The following is an 18,501-nucleotide window of genomic DNA, read 5'->3' on the forward strand; positions in this document are numbered from 1 at the left end:
CGCATAACGTCTGCTCCTTGATATTTGAGTCACGGTCCCTAGCAGTCTATAGGACTGGATATCGTGACGCTACGGCGCGGCTTGCCGGCACGAGTCGTCTTCATCATACTCCCGTCGAGTCATGGTCCCTAATAGTATTGGTATGATATAGTGAGCCCCCCATCACTGGATGTGCACATCGCGTTCAACAAGTACAACTGCAAGGCATATGCTCGTGACGATCAGTCCGAGAAGTCAAAGATAATGATACGCCTAGGCGTAATTTGATATAGTTTCGTTGGCGTTGTTGTACTTATTCGAGACATGAGTGATAGAGGCATATACTTCGGTAAATCCGAGATGACAATTGTGAGTGTAGGCCGAAGCCCAGTACATTGTACCATTATTTAATGTTAAAGCTGTTGAGTGTGTGAGGGCAGATTGGAACATAGAATGCAAGGTATATAATTGATTCGATCAGCTCGATCACATCATAGTAGAAGTACGCCTAAGCGTCGGTAAGTATTATACCTGCATTGAGAAGGTTATCATGGATACAATGGGTTATAATATCAGCCTGAGGTAACATTCATAAACACTCACCCGCACTGTCAGCAACACTCACCCAGTCATGCACCACCACTTACTCTTAGATTCACTCGGCTTTCATGACTCACTATTACTTCACAACTTAGCTCTAGCCTCCATGAGGCGTCTCCTAATTTCGGTCAGAGTACTAGCCTACTGCGCGACCTAGGACCAACTGTCCCTGCTTCAGTTCCCTGAAAACCCTCGTGGCCTGCTATCCCTTCCTACATCCTCGCAAGTCCCACCTTCAGCGCTGACTCCACCCTATTCTTAAGGTCCTGTTTCGCGTATTCGTCTATTTGTTATAAGATAGATTTATTAGTCTTTTTGTACATATTCTCAATTGTTCTAAGTGTCGCTGTCGGGGTCCGTTTGGGATTTGGCACATGTGCACTTCTATTCAATATTGAGTCCTTTGTCTCAAGGTCCTAATTGCCTTAACGGTTGGCAACGGCTTGTAGGTCCTGCTTAGCAGATGTTTGATTGCTTTGCTGTGAGAAACTTTTAGACCCTTAAAATATTTTGTTAAGTATTTATTGCACTCCATGTCAGCCGTCAAATATCCCTATCCATAAAATAGAAAGTTAATGTGTTCTTAAGAGGCCCGTCATCGTGGCGCCTTGTAAAATAAATTAATATTATTTGATAATAATTAGGGCTAGGGGACGACAGTCACACCAGTTTGTCATGAGGATTGTTAAACAGCTTCCTTTGGCCGAGATCGCATATAGCGACCCCATCTTAAGATAAAATAAATTAAATGAAAGAAGGAAAAATTAAGGAGCTCCTTTAAAAAGCATGAAATAAAATTAAATTATAAATTTAAAAAAACCCCCGACCCAAAAAAGTACGCAATAATTATGACAAAAGGTTAAAAACGCTAAACCCTATAAAAAACAAAAAAATAACTTTTAACACTACGTAAACTAAATTTTGACGTGTCGGGGGACCGCTTTTTACCTTCATAAATACTTACATAAATCAAATGATACCTACCTAATTACAACATTCGTATTAAAAAAAAACACGTATCTAAAGTAATGAATTAGAGCGGTCCCCCGACACGACAAAATTTAGTTTACGTAGTGTTAAAAGTTATTTTTTTGGGTTTAGCGTTTAGCGTTAGCGGTTTAGCGTTTTTAACCTTTTGTCATAATTATTGCGTACTTTTTTGGGTCGGGGGTTTTTATTGATAGTTTTGAGCGGATCGCCCCCCTCACCCTACCGCTGTAGGTGTATATAGCGGATGGGAGTGTTAGACTTTAATTAACAACAATCTTCTGGATTTCTGGAATTCCTTCCGGAGCCCTTTGTAAACATCTTTCAAACCATCCCCCAAGACAGTCAAAATAAACAGAACTATTACAACATCAAATGAAAAAGCTTACAAACAGTTACTTTTACTGCATTTTTCTTTCATCAAAATTAATTGTCAGACCAGGCTGAAAATCCGGACTGATTGAAAATCAGAAAATAAATACATCATAGGCAGCCACTGAAATTCCCGTCCTTCACTATCACTACATATGTACATAGTATAAAACAAAGTCGCTTTTTCTGTCTCTATGTCCCTTTGTACGCTTAAATCTTCAAAACTACGCAACCAATTTTCATGCGGTTTTTTTAATAGATAGAGTGATTAAAGAGGAAGATTTATATGTATAATGACATACATTAAATAGTGGGGAAATACTGTTATCCCGTGCGAAGCCGGGGCGGGTCGCTAGTTTCCTATAGGTATGTTATTGATGGGAAGAAAACTACCAGGGTAACTAAACTATAAAATACAACTAAAACGGCACTTATTAAAATTCTAACTTATTACTAATCACAGTGGTCTATTTGACAAGTTCTTAAAGCTTTTCTTAAGTTGGATGGTACGCACCTATTTCAGATCTAGTAAATAATGGTATTCAGAAGCAACTGTCACACAGTCTGAATTAATTGTGATATAAGTGGGAAGTAAACAAAACCACTCTGAATGTTTTCTAGACACATATTTGAAACTTATTGTACTATTTATTTTGGTTTATAAACCAAAATATATCATCATATATGAAGAATACAGATTATATGCTAACATTTGTTTCATTGTTATTATTTTTTTTTTCTCTCCTTCATTACAGTTTCTGCTATCAATATATTGTTTTTTTGCCCTGGATTAGCTTACTTTGATCTGTAACTTTTTATTTATGTTTTTTTTTTGTTATGGTTTCCTATCCAGGTATTGGCTTTTTCGTTCGTATAATTTCGAAGGTGCACTGGCTTCTAAGATACAGGATTTTTCCTATTTTAGAAGTCAGGGTCCTTATGTTCTGGCCCACATTGCCATGATCCTAATCATGTAAAATTTTTGTTCTTTTTGGAAATAATAAAGATTTATTTATATTTAAGATTTACTTATGACAGTTCTTAAAAGCTCGGCCTAACTCAATCTATACAAACTAGTTGATAAAACTGGTTATCAAATTACAAGTTCTGCAACGGCTGATAAAAAATATATCAGGATTAACTCACTGGATTAAGCGGAGGGTTTGCTGTTACTTAGCTACAAGTATTTTTTTTTTCGGATTTTACTACAAACCCCACTAGAATGTTACATACGAGATGAATTCAAATACAGGGCGTAAGTAGTATGGAAGCACATGACACATTGCCAAGTCTAAATAAAATTGTTATGTGCAAGATGATAATATTACTTCGCTCCTCTTCACACAAACTTTTGCTACTCATAATAAGGGACCAGAAACAGAAAATCATAAGGTAAAAGTACTAGTTAACCAATGAATAAATTGTACCATGATAAGTTAAACGATATCGTTATGGAAAAATAAGCCCACTAGTCAACAAATAACTAAACACTGAGATGATTATAACAGTAATTGTTTTTCATGAATGAGGAAGAGCTAATAAACAAATGAAGCATTACACTCGCGGGGCGGAGATCGCGTCGCGCCGCACTGTCTGCGGAGGATGCCCTTGCGCAAGCGCGGCTGCGCGCGAGTATATAGCGCGGCGGCGAGCGCTCGGCAGCACAGACGCAGCAACAAGCAAGTCAACATGAAAGCCTTCGTGAGTAGAGTGTGTGGCGTGTGGTGCGCAGTGTGCGGTGCAGTGCTCAGCATGTAACTCTGTTCCAGATCGTCCTGTGCGCGCTGGTGGCGGTGGCGGCGAGCGCCGCGGTGCGCGAGAAGCGCGGCTACAGCAGCGGCTGGAGCGGCTCCCTGGGCGGCTACTCCGGCGGCCTGTCCGGCGGCTACTCCGGCGGCCTCTCCGGCGGCTACTCCGGTGGCTACTCCGCGCCCGCTGCCCAGGTGGTCGCCGTCAACAAGGTGGTGAACGTGCAGCGCGAGGTCACCGTGCCGCAGGTGGTCAACGTGCGCAAGATCGTCTCCGTGCCGCAGGTGGTCACCGTCAAGCAGGTCGTGCCCGTCTCCGGCGGGTACGGCGGCTCCCTCGGCGGCGGCTACTCCTCCGGCTCCATCGGCTACTCCTCGGGCTACTCCTCCGGCGGCATCTCCTCCGGCGGACACGGCGGCTCCGGCTGGTGGTGAACACTCTAGTCACCGACTCTCTAGTTAATGTACAAATTGTAAATAAAATATTTAATTCTACCCCAACATTTTCTTTAGTAGCTCCTGGTTATGTATGAAGATAATTTAATTTAAAATTGAAATAACTCTTACCCGTCAGGCTCAACAAAAAGTGAAACAACTTATAACGTATACAACAAATAAAATGACGACGTGGTTCAGTATAATTATTTCAAAGCTTTCCGAAGTTTATTAAAAATGAATATGACTGTATGCTAACTTCTACGACTTCCCTCAAAATAAACATTTGTCGTCTTCTTTTTGTTCCAAATAATTCGGGGTCATGTTTGCAAAGTATTCTAGCCCATAGAAACTTATCCCATCCGAAATCACTGTGTCATCATCATCATCATCATCAGCCTATCGCAGTCCCCTGCCGGACATAGGCCTCTCCAAGTGCACGCCACTGAGATCAGTAGGCGATGCGTGATAGCAGTAGGCTAAATACCTCTATGTGTGGGTATAAGAAACTTGCAAATAGCAGCCCGGAGACAGAGGATATAGTCGTGCATCGGAGAGCACTTCAATATAGGTACTGCGCCAGAATTCAGTCTGGACGCCATTGTTACTAACCTCACAGTACCTACATGTTTCTTGAGATATATACCTACTTGGATAAGATGCGTCAAAGGATAAAACGTCGTGATCGGAATGACGTCTACCTAGTACCACTGCGTTAGATGGAGCCATAACACAGTGTCCATACAGTTTGCCTAATATATATTGCCCTTGCTTGGGAAGACTCTGACTCTTCAAATGACAGCCACGCTCTGTGGGATGTACATCAGACTACAACGCTATATGGCACGATATGGACTACGATTATTGCTTTAACTGTAAACGGTTGAACTATTTAGCATCAAATTCGATTTGGAGGCATGTGATAATCTGCGTACGATAATAGTCTATATACTTTAAATATCCGGGATATTTAACATAAACCCTAAGATATTTACGCCAAGCAAGTATGGAGCGGAGCCTACTTTGAGATTTTTCCATTTTGTTATGTGTTTCTTATTAATTAATTACCGATATAGCAAAGAGGGTTATGTGTTTTTTTATTTTATTTTAACTGTAATGTTAGTGATAAGGTTGATGAATAAATAAATGTCAATATATTCATAGCCCTTTTTACACGCTTTTTATTAGCTTCACCTGTATGTTTGTTTGTAACCGACTTCTTTGGGCGCGATTTTGACCCACTTTAAACGGCCAGATTTCGTTCAAACTTTGTAGATTTATTGAGGACCGATGACAATACACTAATTTGATAAAATTATTCCATTTTAACCGACTTCCCAAAAAGGAGGAGGTTACACATACACATCGATTACTCCGAGGTTTATAGACCGATTTACGTGATTCTTTTTTTGTTCGACTTGGAATAGCTGCCAGTTGGTCCCATATTCATCAGGTCAGGATCTGATGATGGAAACCCTGAGAAATCGAGGGCAACCTTCAAAACTTGTAGGCATATATAGGGTAAAAACTTGACACTTAGGTGTACGCCTAAAAGCACTATTCAACTGTGAAGATTTGGAGCTGACCTGATGATGGAGACCAGAGAGGGTCGAGGGAACTCGACAACTGAATATGTAAACTACCTCGTGTTTGGGCTTAAATTATTTGTATTGACAAGACCTTTGCAACAGTGAAGGTTTGGAGCTGACCTGATGATGGAGACCAGAGAAAATGGAGGGAACTCGACAACTGAATATGTAAACTACCTCGTGTTTGGGCTTAAATTATTCGTATTGACAAGACCTATGCAATAGTGAAGGTTTGGAGCTGACCTGATGATGGAGACCAGAGAAAGTCAAGGGAACTCGACAACTGAATATGTAAAATACCTCGTTTGGACTTATATTCTTTGTATTGATGAGAACTTCCCACTTGTATGGATAGTGACAACTATTCGTATCACTGAAAAGCTTTAAATAAATAACCTTTTTACAAAAAAATTAAACCGAGTTCCCAAAACACTAAAAAGCAAAAAAAAAACTAATTTTAGGTGCATCGGCCTAGAAGTCGGTGGCAAAATTAACTTAGTAACATCCATTAGACACCGACTTCTAGGCTTTTCAATTTGCAAAATATGATCTTTGTTAATTTATATAATTTTCATCTATAGTCGATAAGGTAAGATTATTAATTAAAATTTTCTAGAATTTTTCTCTACAGTCGATAAGGCAGGACTCGATGTTAATTTTTATTTCCAATAATTATCTTTAGCCGTTTTCTCTAATATTGACCAATTTTTGTATACTAAAGAGAATTTTAATTCTACAAAACAAATAATAGTTTTAAAACGAACTAAAAAGTAGAAAATAAATATTAGTTTAAAAAAAACTAAAAAACACGCTTTTTATAGAAAAACGTGCTTTTTAAGATATTATCGAAATGAAAATCACTGTACTCATATCTGTCAATAAAATATTTATAACTATTGACACCATGCACCCCACGCTTTTTTTTAAATATTTTTTTTTGTATTCACACTATTATTAATTTATATTCATTGAAATTTTTAACACTGTTTTCTTAATTTAAATTCATTAAAATTTATTTTCTATTTTTTAGTTCGTTTTTCTATAAAAAGCGTGTTTTTTAGTTTTTTTTAAACTAATATTTTGAAACAAGCTTAAAGTACTAAAAATACTTACTACAGAGGAATAACCTGCCCACTAGGCTACCTAAGTGCAATACCATGGATTAGTTTCATTAATAAAGTAAAATGTTTGAGCGACAGGCATGGGGAGAATCCTCCTTTAGATAAAAACAAAGAAAAAGGTAACATCTGACTATCACAAGCGATTTTGACTATGTTTGTTACTTTTACTGTCCCTGTAAACGGCTGAACTATTTATTATGAAGTTCGATTTGAAAATATGTAGGTGATACTCTGCATACGATAATCATAATCTATATTTGTGTCTACTCAATGTTAATGTATGCACATGTTATGTATCGACAGCACACGCTACATTATTTATACTATCATCACACAAACATTTTACGCAATTTTCAATGTTTTCTCGCGGTCGCAATTAATTACCTAGATTAATTTTATTTTCTACTAGCTTTCCGCCCGCGGCTTCGCCCGCGTGGAATTCGGTTATATTGCGGTATAAATCACAACTATAAGAAAACTTCTCATTCCCACGGAAAAATCTAAGAAGCGCGATGTAACGCTGGATACGATTAGTTGTTAAACCAAAACTGAATGGTACACTATATTATACGTTTTCCCTTGTGGAGCAAAAACATGCAGATTTTGGGCACTGGAAACCCGGGAACACGCTACATAGAGCTGACCATGCGAAAAACAATGTTTTTCAAAAACAGTTTAGACAATTAAACAAATTGTACATCATCCCTCGGGAATTCCTCATTTTCGGGGATTCATTATCGTATCATTTAGCTTCTAAATTTACATGTTTATATTCGTTTGCAATATATTACCTTGTTTTAAACGACACACAGCGCCATCTACAATCCATCCATCAAGCAAACAATATTTTTGCTTTCCCTCGGGAATATCTATTTTTTTCGGGATAAAAAGTACCCTATTATTTAATCCGGACTTCTAACTTTACGTCTGCAAAATTTCAAAGCAATCGGTTCAGTAGTTACGGCGTGAAAGCGGACCAAACAAACAAACAAACTCACTTTCCGATTTATAATATTAAGTAAGGATAGTAAGGATGTCTGTCTTCTAGCTACATATCTGAATTATCTTATAAATCGTGTCACACCGAAACAAATGTAAATATTTGTTCGTAATATCAGACATACATATGTCTGATACTTGTGTATGGTCGCAAAGCTGAAAATAACATAGAAAGTCTTGACACTCGTTCATATTACCTATATGTAATGTACCTGGAGTGATCCCAGGCTTAAGCAGGGATCCCAAATACAACAGAAAGTCCTTAAGAACATCCAAAGCAATAATTATCTAATTAATTTGGTAATTATTGCTACTATTTAATATATTTTAAAATTCAATATTTTAAATTAATTATGTAAAATTTGATTTGCACGATATTCAATTGAAAGTCTGGAAAATTGGTCCGTGACGCCCGCACAGCCGAGCGTGATGGGGGATATCGGTAGCGGGGCGTACACGAGTCCTATCACGAATCACGAATTTCTTTTTTTTTTTTTGAGAACTCAAACTCAAACTCAATTTTTTTTATTTCAAATAGGCCTATAAAAGCTCTTTCGAAATGTCAAAGTTAGTAGATTTTTCTTACACTTCTGATATTGCCGTTGACCTAACATAATCAAAGCCTAGAAACATGTTCCAATTTTTGTAGTGCAAATGCCACTTAGGTACCAAAGCGGCCAAAAAAAAATAATTTCATATTAGACACCACAGCCCTCGATACTTTTGGTGTATCCCACCGCAATTTTAAGAAAAAGCTCCTTGAGATACGAACAATGAAGTATAAGAATCATATGTACTAGAACTCTATTTTGACCAGAATAGTAAAACATAGGTACTGTTGAATTTTGCACCGTGGCTTCTTCGAAATCAATTAAAAATTATCTTAGACATGTTGTCTTACGATTATTTTCTTGGGCGATCTTCATTCGCTTTAAGTTTAAATATAAGATGTAACATTTGCTTTAGTTTTTGAACTAATTTTGAATGACCTTGAAAAGGCTTCAGCGTAAACATCAACAAGGAAGTGTCATCGAACCTTCATACGAGTTGTGCATGCGGCGGCGCATTGCGCAAGCGCGGCTGCGCGCGAGTATATAGCGCGGCGGCGAGCGCTCGGCAGCACAGACGCAGCAACAAGCAAGTCAACATGAAAGCCTTCGTGAGTAGAGTGTGTGGCGTGTGGTGCGCAGTGTGCGGTGCAGTGCTCAGCATGTAACTCTGTTCCAGATCGTCCTGTGCGCGCTGGTGGCGGTGGCGGCGAGCGCCGCGGTGCGCGAAGCGCGGCTACAGCAGCGGCTGGAGCGGCTCCCTGGGCGGCTACTCCGGCGGCCTGTCCGGCGGCTACTCCGGCGGCCTCTCCGGCGGCTACTCCGGTGGCTACTCCGCGCCCGCTGCCCAGGTGGTCGCCGTCAACAAGGTGGTGAACGTGCAGCGCGAGGTCACCGTGCCGCAGGTGGTCAACGTGCGCAAGATCGTCTCCGTGCCGCAGGTGGTCACCGTCAAGCAGGTCGTGCCCGTCTCCGGCGGGTACGGCGGCTCCCTCGGCGGCGGCTACTCCTCCGGCTCCATCGGCTACTCCTCGGGCTACTCCTCCGGCGGCATCTCCTCCGGCGGACACGGCGGCTCCGGCTGGTGGTGAACACTCTAGTCACCGACAACCTGAAATGTTATTTATTAAATAGAATTGTTTACAAACACCAACTATAGCAAGTTATTTCTCGAAGTACCGAGCACCTGACTTCAGTTAACCTCGTAAGCAACTTCATGGATCTTTTTAATGAACCGTAAACTTCAACACAAAAAGCTCATACAAGATTGTTTGCTCTTGACAATCAAAGAACTACTTCTAATAAGTGATCACATTGGATAGTTTGGACTAAGACCCTGAGGGATCAGTTCAACCACTTTCAAAATAATAGTAACAAGTTTTATGCTTCTGTAATGAGAGCTCTAATCGTTTTACGGAGTTTTTTCAGTACATTAATCAATGAGCATGATTCAAAGTTGTGAATATACGTACCTATGTATTATTAGGTTATTTGACTTGCCGAGTCATTGGCCGAGTATTGGTTTTGGTGATGTTTCACATAGTAGATTATGTATAGATGGTTCGCTCCCAAGACATAATGTTTCCTCGTAACGCTGCGGAGGCGGACTGCTCCCGTGTCCGGAGCGCGGGACTGAAAATATATAACTATACGATCAAATCGTCAAGCTATAGACATTATAAAAAATAAACACCCAAAACTTGTTTAAGACTTTAGACTGTTAGTTCAACACGGTTACCTACCAATATTTCATGGTATGAACTGTGGTCCTAGTTTACCGTTCTCATTGTACTACAAAAACTGTTGCACATGTAGATGGGCAAGTTCTAAAGATATACCTATTTTTTCAAATTCATTTATTTATTGCGAATATGGGTACATGGGAAGACCTTACAGCTATATAACAAAATATGGATTGACCATATGCTACCATAAGGCATGTAAAAACTTCATTACAATTTAAGTTATTTAAACACTTCCTTTTGTAGCAGCTTGAGTTATAGGCATAGGTGAGAGTGTGTATAGATAGAGTCATCCTTCACACACAGCTGGTTTCGTCTGCCCACAATTAGTTCATTCGGTGAGTATCCACTCAAAAGCCCACTAAGTATTGCGCAAAAAAGTTAATTCTGCAATGCTTTTATTGCGTACCTACAGCTAATAATTATCCTATTTATACACACACTTATTCAATAGGTATATTAAATAAACATATTTATAAAAATTGATATAATTTTCAGATTTTCAGAATTCCTGGTTAGGTTTTATTTATCATATTAATTTCATAATTTAAATCTATATTAATATTAACATTATAGATATATACAAATTCATCTAAATTGAGTCTCCACTCTCCTAAACATAGGGGAAGGTACTAAAATGTTTATATCTCATCGTGAATAACATCATCATGGAGCAACGAATTAATCAAATTAATTTAATAAAAGTGTTACTCTAAGGTCACTTGTCTGGTTATTTATTATAACAACACTGCCTAACGCTACACCCTGTTTTATTTACCTAACGAGTAGGTACTGCATATTTTCACTTTGTTTCTATTGTTCCACGTAAACAGCATAAAGTCCTTTCCACACAAACGCTGTAGTTACAAGGTGTAATAACGATAAGCCGTTTGGAAGTTGCAATTGTTTATTGAATAACTTTCACATAAAATCTTAAATAATAAAATAATAGTGTATTTTTCTCTACAGTAAATAGTATTCAAATATTCAATATGTATGGGGCCTTACTAATGTCGAATTAAGAACAGTTTTTTGCCCCGCCCCGACGAATTACCCATTTCCTTTCTGTCAATACCGAAAATGTGCAAGACATAATATATCTCTCGCAATTATACTCCGTACTTGTTTGTTAAAAATTGCTTATAGTTAATCGTTTTCAAGTACTTAAACTCTGTTCAGCTGTCTTAATTATAACGTTAATCGTAAAACTCGTAGCCAAACAAAACAAGAAAACAGACTCAGCCAGATAGAACACATGAGCTTACACTCACAAAACTGGCATTTGAAATCTACCTACTATCGCTAGCATTGTCTTTATCATGCATTTGTCTTTACATGTACTTGCCTACAAGAAACTTCTACTAATATCAAAGTTTTCAGAACTGAATTCAGGAACCGAGCTTCATACAAGTGGCTTTCCTTACCCGGTCGCGCTGCGTGTGCTCCCGCGGCGGCGCATTGCGCAAGCGCGGCTGCGCGCGAGTATATAGCGCGGCGGCGAGCGCTCGGCAGCACAGACGCAGCAACAAGCAAGTCAACATGAAAGCCTTCGTGAGTAGAGTGTGTGGCGTGTGGTGCGCAGTGTGCGGTGCAGTGCTCAGCATGTAACTCTGTTCCAGATCGTCCTGTGCGCGCTGGTGGCGGTGGCGGCGAGCGCCGCGGTGCGCGAGAAGCGCGGCTACAGCAGCGGCTGGAGCGGCTCCCTGGGCGGCTACTCCGGCGGCCTGTCCGGCGGCTACTCCGGCGGCCTCTCCGGCGGCTACTCCGGTGGCTACTCCGCGCCCGCTGCCCAGGTGGTCGCCGTCAACAAGGTGGTGAACGTGCAGCGCGAGGTCACCGTGCCGCAGGTGGTCAACGTGCGCAAGATCGTCTCCGTGCCGCAGGTGGTCACCGTCAAGCAGGTCGTGCCCGTCTCCGGCGGGTACGGCGGCTCCCTCGGCGGCGGCTACTCCTCCGGCTCCATCGGCTACTCCTCGGGCTACTCCTCCGGCGGCATCTCCTCCGGCGGACACGGCGGCTCCGGCTGGTGGTGAACACTCTAGTCACCGACTCTCTAGTTAATGTACAAACTGTAAATAAAATATTTAATTTTATGCAACATTTTCTTGCATACCTCCTGGCGTTGCCCATAATGCTCAACTCAGTCATGCCCGCAATGCTCACCCCAAACACATACGACAATAAACGAAAACGAACAAGATGACATATCTACAGTACGGTCTAGTATACTTATTATACTTATTTCTGAGCTTTCCGAAGTTTATAAAAAATACTGAACCGAATATGACTGATTACTTACTTCAGTTGTTGAAGGTAGGTAGGTACCAACTCTTTGCAAAAGGTAAACGGATTTGAGCAAATTTCTTCAAGATAAAAAGCCATTAATTCAAAGTAGGCTGAAAATCTGCGCTTTTCAAAGTTCAAATTTACAAAGACAGCTCCCAAAACGCCCGCCCTTCACCACTTCCTATATGTTTTGCTGGGAAAAGAAGTGGTGGAACAAACTCCCACAACACAATTCTGTCCGTATGGTTTGAAGAACCAATAAAAAATATACAAAATATTACAAATATCCTACTATCCTACCCTACTAGTCCTACTAGTCCTACTAGTCTATACATATAATAAATCTGTAAAAACTGTGTCTGTACATTGAATATATTAAAAAAATAATAATTGGGTGGGGTTTAGAAACAGTAATGGAGCACAAATCCAAAAAAAAAATTTTGTCTGTATGTCTGTATGTCTGCATGTCTGTATGTCTGTATGTCTGTTTGTTTGTACACGCTAATCTTCCGAACTACTGAACGGATTTCAATTATTTTTTCTTTGTTGTATCAGTATTAAGCCTGGTCAACATATAGGCTATAATTTATCTTCGAAACTTGAAGACCTGATGCAGAACACCAACAGACCAACAAAACTATAAGAGATACAAAAATGGTGCCATGACAAAAATTGTTTCATGTGATGAGCATTTTCAGCTGAGATAATAAATTTGAAGATCTGGATAACCTGATGTGGAACCCCAAGAGCCCAGCTTCTCTGTACCATATACAGGTATGACGTTTTAGCAAAAGTTGTTCAATTTGATAAGCACTTTCTATTGATTTATACAAATTGAAGATCTAAAACACCTGATGTGGAACTCCAGGGGCCCAGCTAGACTATAGCATATAGAGGTGTGACGTTTTAGCAAAAGTTGTTCAATTTGATAAGCACTTTCTATTGACTTATACAAATTGAAGATCTAAAACACCTGATGTGGAACTCCAGGGGCCCAGCTAGACTATAGCATATAGAGGTATGACGTTTGAGCACAAGTTGTTCAATCTAATAAGCACTCTCTGTTGACTTATAAAAATTGAAGATGTAAAGCACCTGATGTGGAACTCCAGGAGATGTATAGAAATGAATGTTATGAAATAGGTGGTATGGTGAATCAAAAAAAGTAATTAGTCCGTCTTTTAGATAACCCTAAAATAATGGACACGTATTTTTCTTTTCTCTCTCTGACAAACAAATAATAACGAAGATACAACAACGCTTGAATTTCGTGTTAAGTCACTGCTTATAGTACAAATTTTACATACCTAGACGTGGCGTCACGAGCCCCCACTCTCCGACTTTGTTGCGTTATATCTCATTATTATTATGTATGTCTTCCAGACCTCGAGACTACAGAGTTCCGAATTTTTGGGTGGCAAACGTGGGGCCAAAGCCAACAAGCTGATGCCCTTTTGAGACAACTTAAATGAAATGGTGACACAAAACCGACGATTATCCCTTTATACACTATAGAAATGAACCCAATGACAATCCCCGGTTCTGTGCTGAACTATTGCTAACTGTGGAGGAAAACTACTAGGGCTATTGTGATGGATGGATGTGATGGAGTGGGATGTTAGTGGATGACAATGTATTAGGTACATGTAAAAATGGCAGGTGGAGACTCGCCACCTCACTTACTGGGCCCCCGGGAATCAGTCATTGAATAGCAACAAGAGGGCAACAGGGACATGAGCGGCTGAAGGGTGAGGATACCTCGGCGGACTTTAAACGCAGATTACGCGCTCCCTGTGCTTACCATGAGGCACATACCCTCCGAGCAGGGCTACTAATCCTGCTCTAGCGACTCCACTCTGGACGGCCAAGCCAGCCAAGCCAGAGGCGTGAGACCTACCCCCGTCATGGTTCACTCCGACCGGCCGGAGATGGGGGACAGTATACTCTCCCTGGAGAACTCAGTATATATAGCCCTGCGGGGTCGCTACTCAGCCTCAGATGTCCTGCGGTGAATATATCTCATTATTTATGATCTTTGATTTTGCTGACCCCGTAGTCGCTGGCATAAGGGACAGGATCCGCGTACGAAGTCGCGGGCAGAAGCTAGTAGTATTATAAATGTGAAAGATTGTGAGAATGTATGGATGTATGTTTGTTATTCTTTGACGCAAAAACGACTGGACCCATTTGGTCGAAATTTGTAATGTACATAAGTGATACCCTGGATTAACATATAGGCTACTTTTTATCAACGCACCACGCGAGTGAAGCCGCGGGCGGAAAGTAGTCATTATTTATATAAAATTGAACACTTAAAATTCTTTGTATAATAGGAAGTAAAAGACAGCTTATACGTCACGACGATTTTATCAAAAACATCGTGGAAGGGAAAGTCGAATTATTAAAGAGGGGAAGGGGTCGTAAAAGGTACAGCTACATGAAGCAAATTAAAGAGAAGGTGAATGTTGTGACGTATAAGGAAGTTCAGGAGTTGGCGCTAGATATGCGTAAATGGACGAAGCTGCACCGACAAGAGCTGGGCTCTTAAATTCAAGAACAAAATTCTTTATATTAAAAAACACAAGTAGGTAAAAATTTAATCATGTTTGGTAGCACACATCTTACCCATACCACCTTATTCAAGCAGATAAAAAAAGTCCATTCAGTGAAGATAGGTGTAGATAGAGCGTGCCAACCACACATGTGAAAAAGTTTTTTTATTATTATTTAGAGTATCACTCTGCAAACTTTTGGTCGGAAGATATTTTTTTGGGCTCATAAATCAGTATAAAGATGAATGGATCAGGTATTTAGCTGGTATCAAACCGACTGAAAACAGATCACTAATTTCTTTAAAAAAAATTACAACCACCGGATCAACCTATTATTATATTACCCTATTACATATTCTATATTCTTTCCATTTATTTCTGGCATCAAGGCCCATATCAGTATAAACAGTACCTAGCAAAAGGCTAGATTTTGCACCCAGGTTACAGGAAGTGCTATACATTTTTTTGAATTTTTGTTTAACCATGACGCAATATATGCCGCCGCGATGCGTTCGCCGGAGGTCACAGTGGGGCACAAACTAGTGCATCTCACACGCGTGTACACAAAGTCAAGTTGAACTGTTACTCAATGTTAATGTATGCACATGTTATGTATCGACAGCACACGCTACATTATTTATACTATCATCACACAAACATTTTACGCAATTTCCAATGTTTTCTCGCGGTCGCAATTAATTACCTATTCCAATACCTAGATTAATTTTATTCTTCCAGCTACATATCTAAATCATCTTATGCTTTCACGTGTCACACCGAAACAAATGTAAATATTTGTTCGTTATATCAGACATATGTCTGATACTTGTGTATGGTCGCAAAGATGAAGTTAACACATAGAAAGTCTTGCCACTCATTCATATTACCTATATGTAATGTACCTGGAGTGATCCCAGGCTTACGCAGTGATCCCAAATACAAGAGAAAGTCCTTAAGGACATCCAAAGCAATAATTACCTAATAAATTTGGTAATTATTGGTATTATTTAATTATTTTTTTAATTCAATATTTTAAATTAATTACGTACAATTTGATTTGCACGATATTCAATTGAAAGTCTGGAAAATTGGTCCGTGACGCCCGCACAGCCGAGCGTGATGGGGGATATCGGTAGCGGGGCGTACACGAGTCCTATCACGAATCACGAATTTCTTTTTTTTTTTTGAGAACTCAAACTCAAACTCAATTTTTTTTTATTTCAAATAGGCCTATAAAAGCTCTTTCGAAATGTCAAAGTTAGTAGATTTTTCTTACACTTCTGATATTGCCGTTGACCTAAAATAATCAAAGCCTAGAAACATGTTCCAATTTTTGTAGTGCAAATGCCACTTAGGTACCAAAGCGGCCAAAAAAAAATAATTTCATATTAGACACCACAGCCCTCGATACTTTTGGTGTATCCCACCGCAATTTTAAGAAAAAGCTCCTTGAGATACGAACAATGAAGTATAAGAATCATATGTACTAGAACTCTATTTTGACCAGAATAGTAAAACATAGGTACTGTTGAATTTTGCACCGTGGCTTCTTCGAAATCAATTAAAAATTATCTTAGACATGTTGTCTTACGATTATTTTCTTGGGCGATCTTCATTCGCTTTAAGTTTAAATATAAGATGTAACATTTGCTTTAGTTTTTGAACTAATTTTGAATGACCTTGAAAAGGCTTCAGCGTAAACATCAACAAGGAAGTGTCATCGAACCTTCATACGAGTTGTGCATGCGGCGGCGCATTGCGCAAGCGCGGCTGCGCGCGAGTATATAGCGCGGCGGCGAGCGCTCGGCAGCACAGACGCAGCAACAAGCAAGTCAACATGAAAGCCTTCGTGAGTAGAGTGTGTGGCGTGTGGTGCGCAGTGTGCGGTGCAGTGCTCAGCATGTAACTCTGTTCCAGATCGTCCTGTGCGCGCTGGTGGCGGTGGCGGCGAGCGCCGCGGTGCGCGAGAAGCGCGGCTACAGCAGCGGCTGGAGCGGCTCCCTGGGCGGCTACTCCGGCGGCCTGTCCGGCGGCTACTCCGGCGGCCTCCGGCGGCTACTCCGGTGGCTACTCCGCGCCCGCTGCCCAGGTGGTCGCCGTCAACAAGGTGGTGAACGTGCAGCGCGAGGTCACCGTGCCGCAGGTGGTCAACGTGCGCAAGATCGTCTCCGTGCCGCAGGTGGTCACCGTCAAGCAGGTCGTGCCCGTCTCCGGCGGGTACGGCGGCTCCCTCGGCGGCGGCTACTCCTCCGGCTCCATCGGCTACTCCTCGGGCTACTCCTCCGGCGGCATCTCCTCCGGCGGACACGGCGGCTCCGGCTGGTGGTGAACACTCTAGTCACCGACAACCTGAAATGTTATTTATTAAATAGAATTGTTTACAAACACCAACTATAGCAAGTTATTTCTCGAAGTACCGAGCACCTGACTTCAGTTAACCTCGTAAGCAACTTCATGGATCTTTTTAATGAACCGTAAACTTCAACACAAAAAGCTCATACAAGATTGTTTGCTCTTGACAATCAAAGAACTACTTCTAATAAGTGATCACATTGGATAGTTTGGACTAAGACCCTGAGGGATCAGTTCAACCACTTTCAAAATAATAGTAACAAGTTTTATGCTTCTGTAATGAGAGCTCTAATCGTTTTACGGAGTTTTTTCAGTACATTAATCAATGAGCATGATTCAAAGTTGTGAATATACGTACCTATGTATTATTAGGTTATTTGACTTGCCGAGTCATTGGCCGAGTATTGGTTTTGGTGATGTTTCACATAGTAGATTATGTATAGATGGTTCGCTCCCAAGACATAATGTTTCCTCGTAACGCTGCGGAGGCGGACTGCTCCCGTGTCCGGAGCGCGGGACTGAAAATATATAACTATACGATCAAATCGTCAAGCTATAGACATTATAAAAAATAAACACCCAAAACTTGTTTAAGACTTTAGACTGTTAGTTCAACACGGTTACCTACCAATATTTCATGGTATGAACTGTGGTCCTAGTTTACCGTTCTCATTGTACTACAAAAACTGTTGCACATGTAGATGGGCAAGTTCTAAAGATATACCTATTTTTTCAAATTCATTTATTTATTGCGAATATGGGTACATGGGAAGACCTTACAGCTATATAACAAAATATGGATTGACCATATGCTACCATAAGGCATGTAAAAACTTCATTACAATTTAAGTTATTTAAACACTTCCTTTGTAGCAGCTTGAGTTATAGGCATAGGTGAGAGTGTGTATAGATAGAGTCATCCTTCACACACAGCTGGTTTCGTCTGCCCACAATTAGTTCATTCGGTGAGTATCCACTCAAAAGCCCACTAAGTATTGCGCAAAAAAGTTAATTCTGCAATGCTTTTATTGCGTACCTACAGCTAATAATTATCCTATTTATACACACACTTATTCAATAGGTATATTAAATAAACATATTTATAAAAATTGATATAATTTTCAGATTTTCAGAATTCCTGGTTAGGTTTTATTTATCATATTAATTTCATAATTTAAATCTATATTAATA

At 40.3% G+C, this 18,501-nt stretch overlaps 4 protein-coding genes across 4 annotated transcripts; all 4 read left to right on the forward strand.

Moving 5' to 3' along the window:
* Nucleotides 1-3,554: 3,554 nt before the first annotated feature.
* LOC126055464 (chorion class B protein L11) lies at nt 3,555-4,181 on the forward strand. The gene is made up of 2 exons (XM_064038556.1): nt 3,555-3,639; nt 3,708-4,181. The coding sequence occupies exons 1-2, from the start codon at nt 3,628-3,630 to the stop codon at nt 4,119-4,121; spliced, it is 426 nt and encodes a 141-aa protein (XP_063894626.1). The 5' UTR covers nt 3,555-3,627; the 3' UTR covers nt 4,122-4,181.
* A 4,796-nt stretch (nt 4,182-8,977) lies between these two features.
* LOC135117951 (chorion class B protein L11-like) lies at nt 8,978-9,531 on the forward strand. The gene is given in 3 exon segments (XM_064038624.1): nt 8,978-8,989; nt 9,058-9,101; nt 9,103-9,531. Coding segments are annotated over 3 exon segments (423 nt in total). The 3' UTR covers nt 9,470-9,531.
* A 1,989-nt stretch (nt 9,532-11,520) lies between these two features.
* Nucleotides 11,521-12,213, forward strand: LOC126055462 (chorion class B protein L11-like). The gene is made up of 2 exons (XM_064038520.1): nt 11,521-11,671; nt 11,740-12,213. The coding sequence occupies exons 1-2, from the start codon at nt 11,660-11,662 to the stop codon at nt 12,151-12,153; spliced, it is 426 nt and encodes a 141-aa protein (XP_063894590.1). The 5' UTR covers nt 11,521-11,659; the 3' UTR covers nt 12,154-12,213.
* A 4,582-nt stretch (nt 12,214-16,795) lies between these two features.
* LOC135117992 (uncharacterized) lies at nt 16,796-17,349 on the forward strand. The gene is given in 3 exon segments (XM_064038703.1): nt 16,796-16,807; nt 16,876-17,003; nt 17,005-17,349. Coding segments are annotated over 3 exon segments (423 nt in total). The 3' UTR covers nt 17,288-17,349.
* The last annotated feature ends 1,152 nt before the right edge of the window (nt 17,350-18,501 follow it).

This window comes from Helicoverpa armigera, chromosome 16, assembly GCF_030705265.1.
Source record: "Helicoverpa armigera isolate CAAS_96S chromosome 16, ASM3070526v1, whole genome shotgun sequence".
NCBI lineage: Eukaryota > Metazoa > Arthropoda > Insecta > Lepidoptera > Noctuidae > Helicoverpa > Helicoverpa armigera.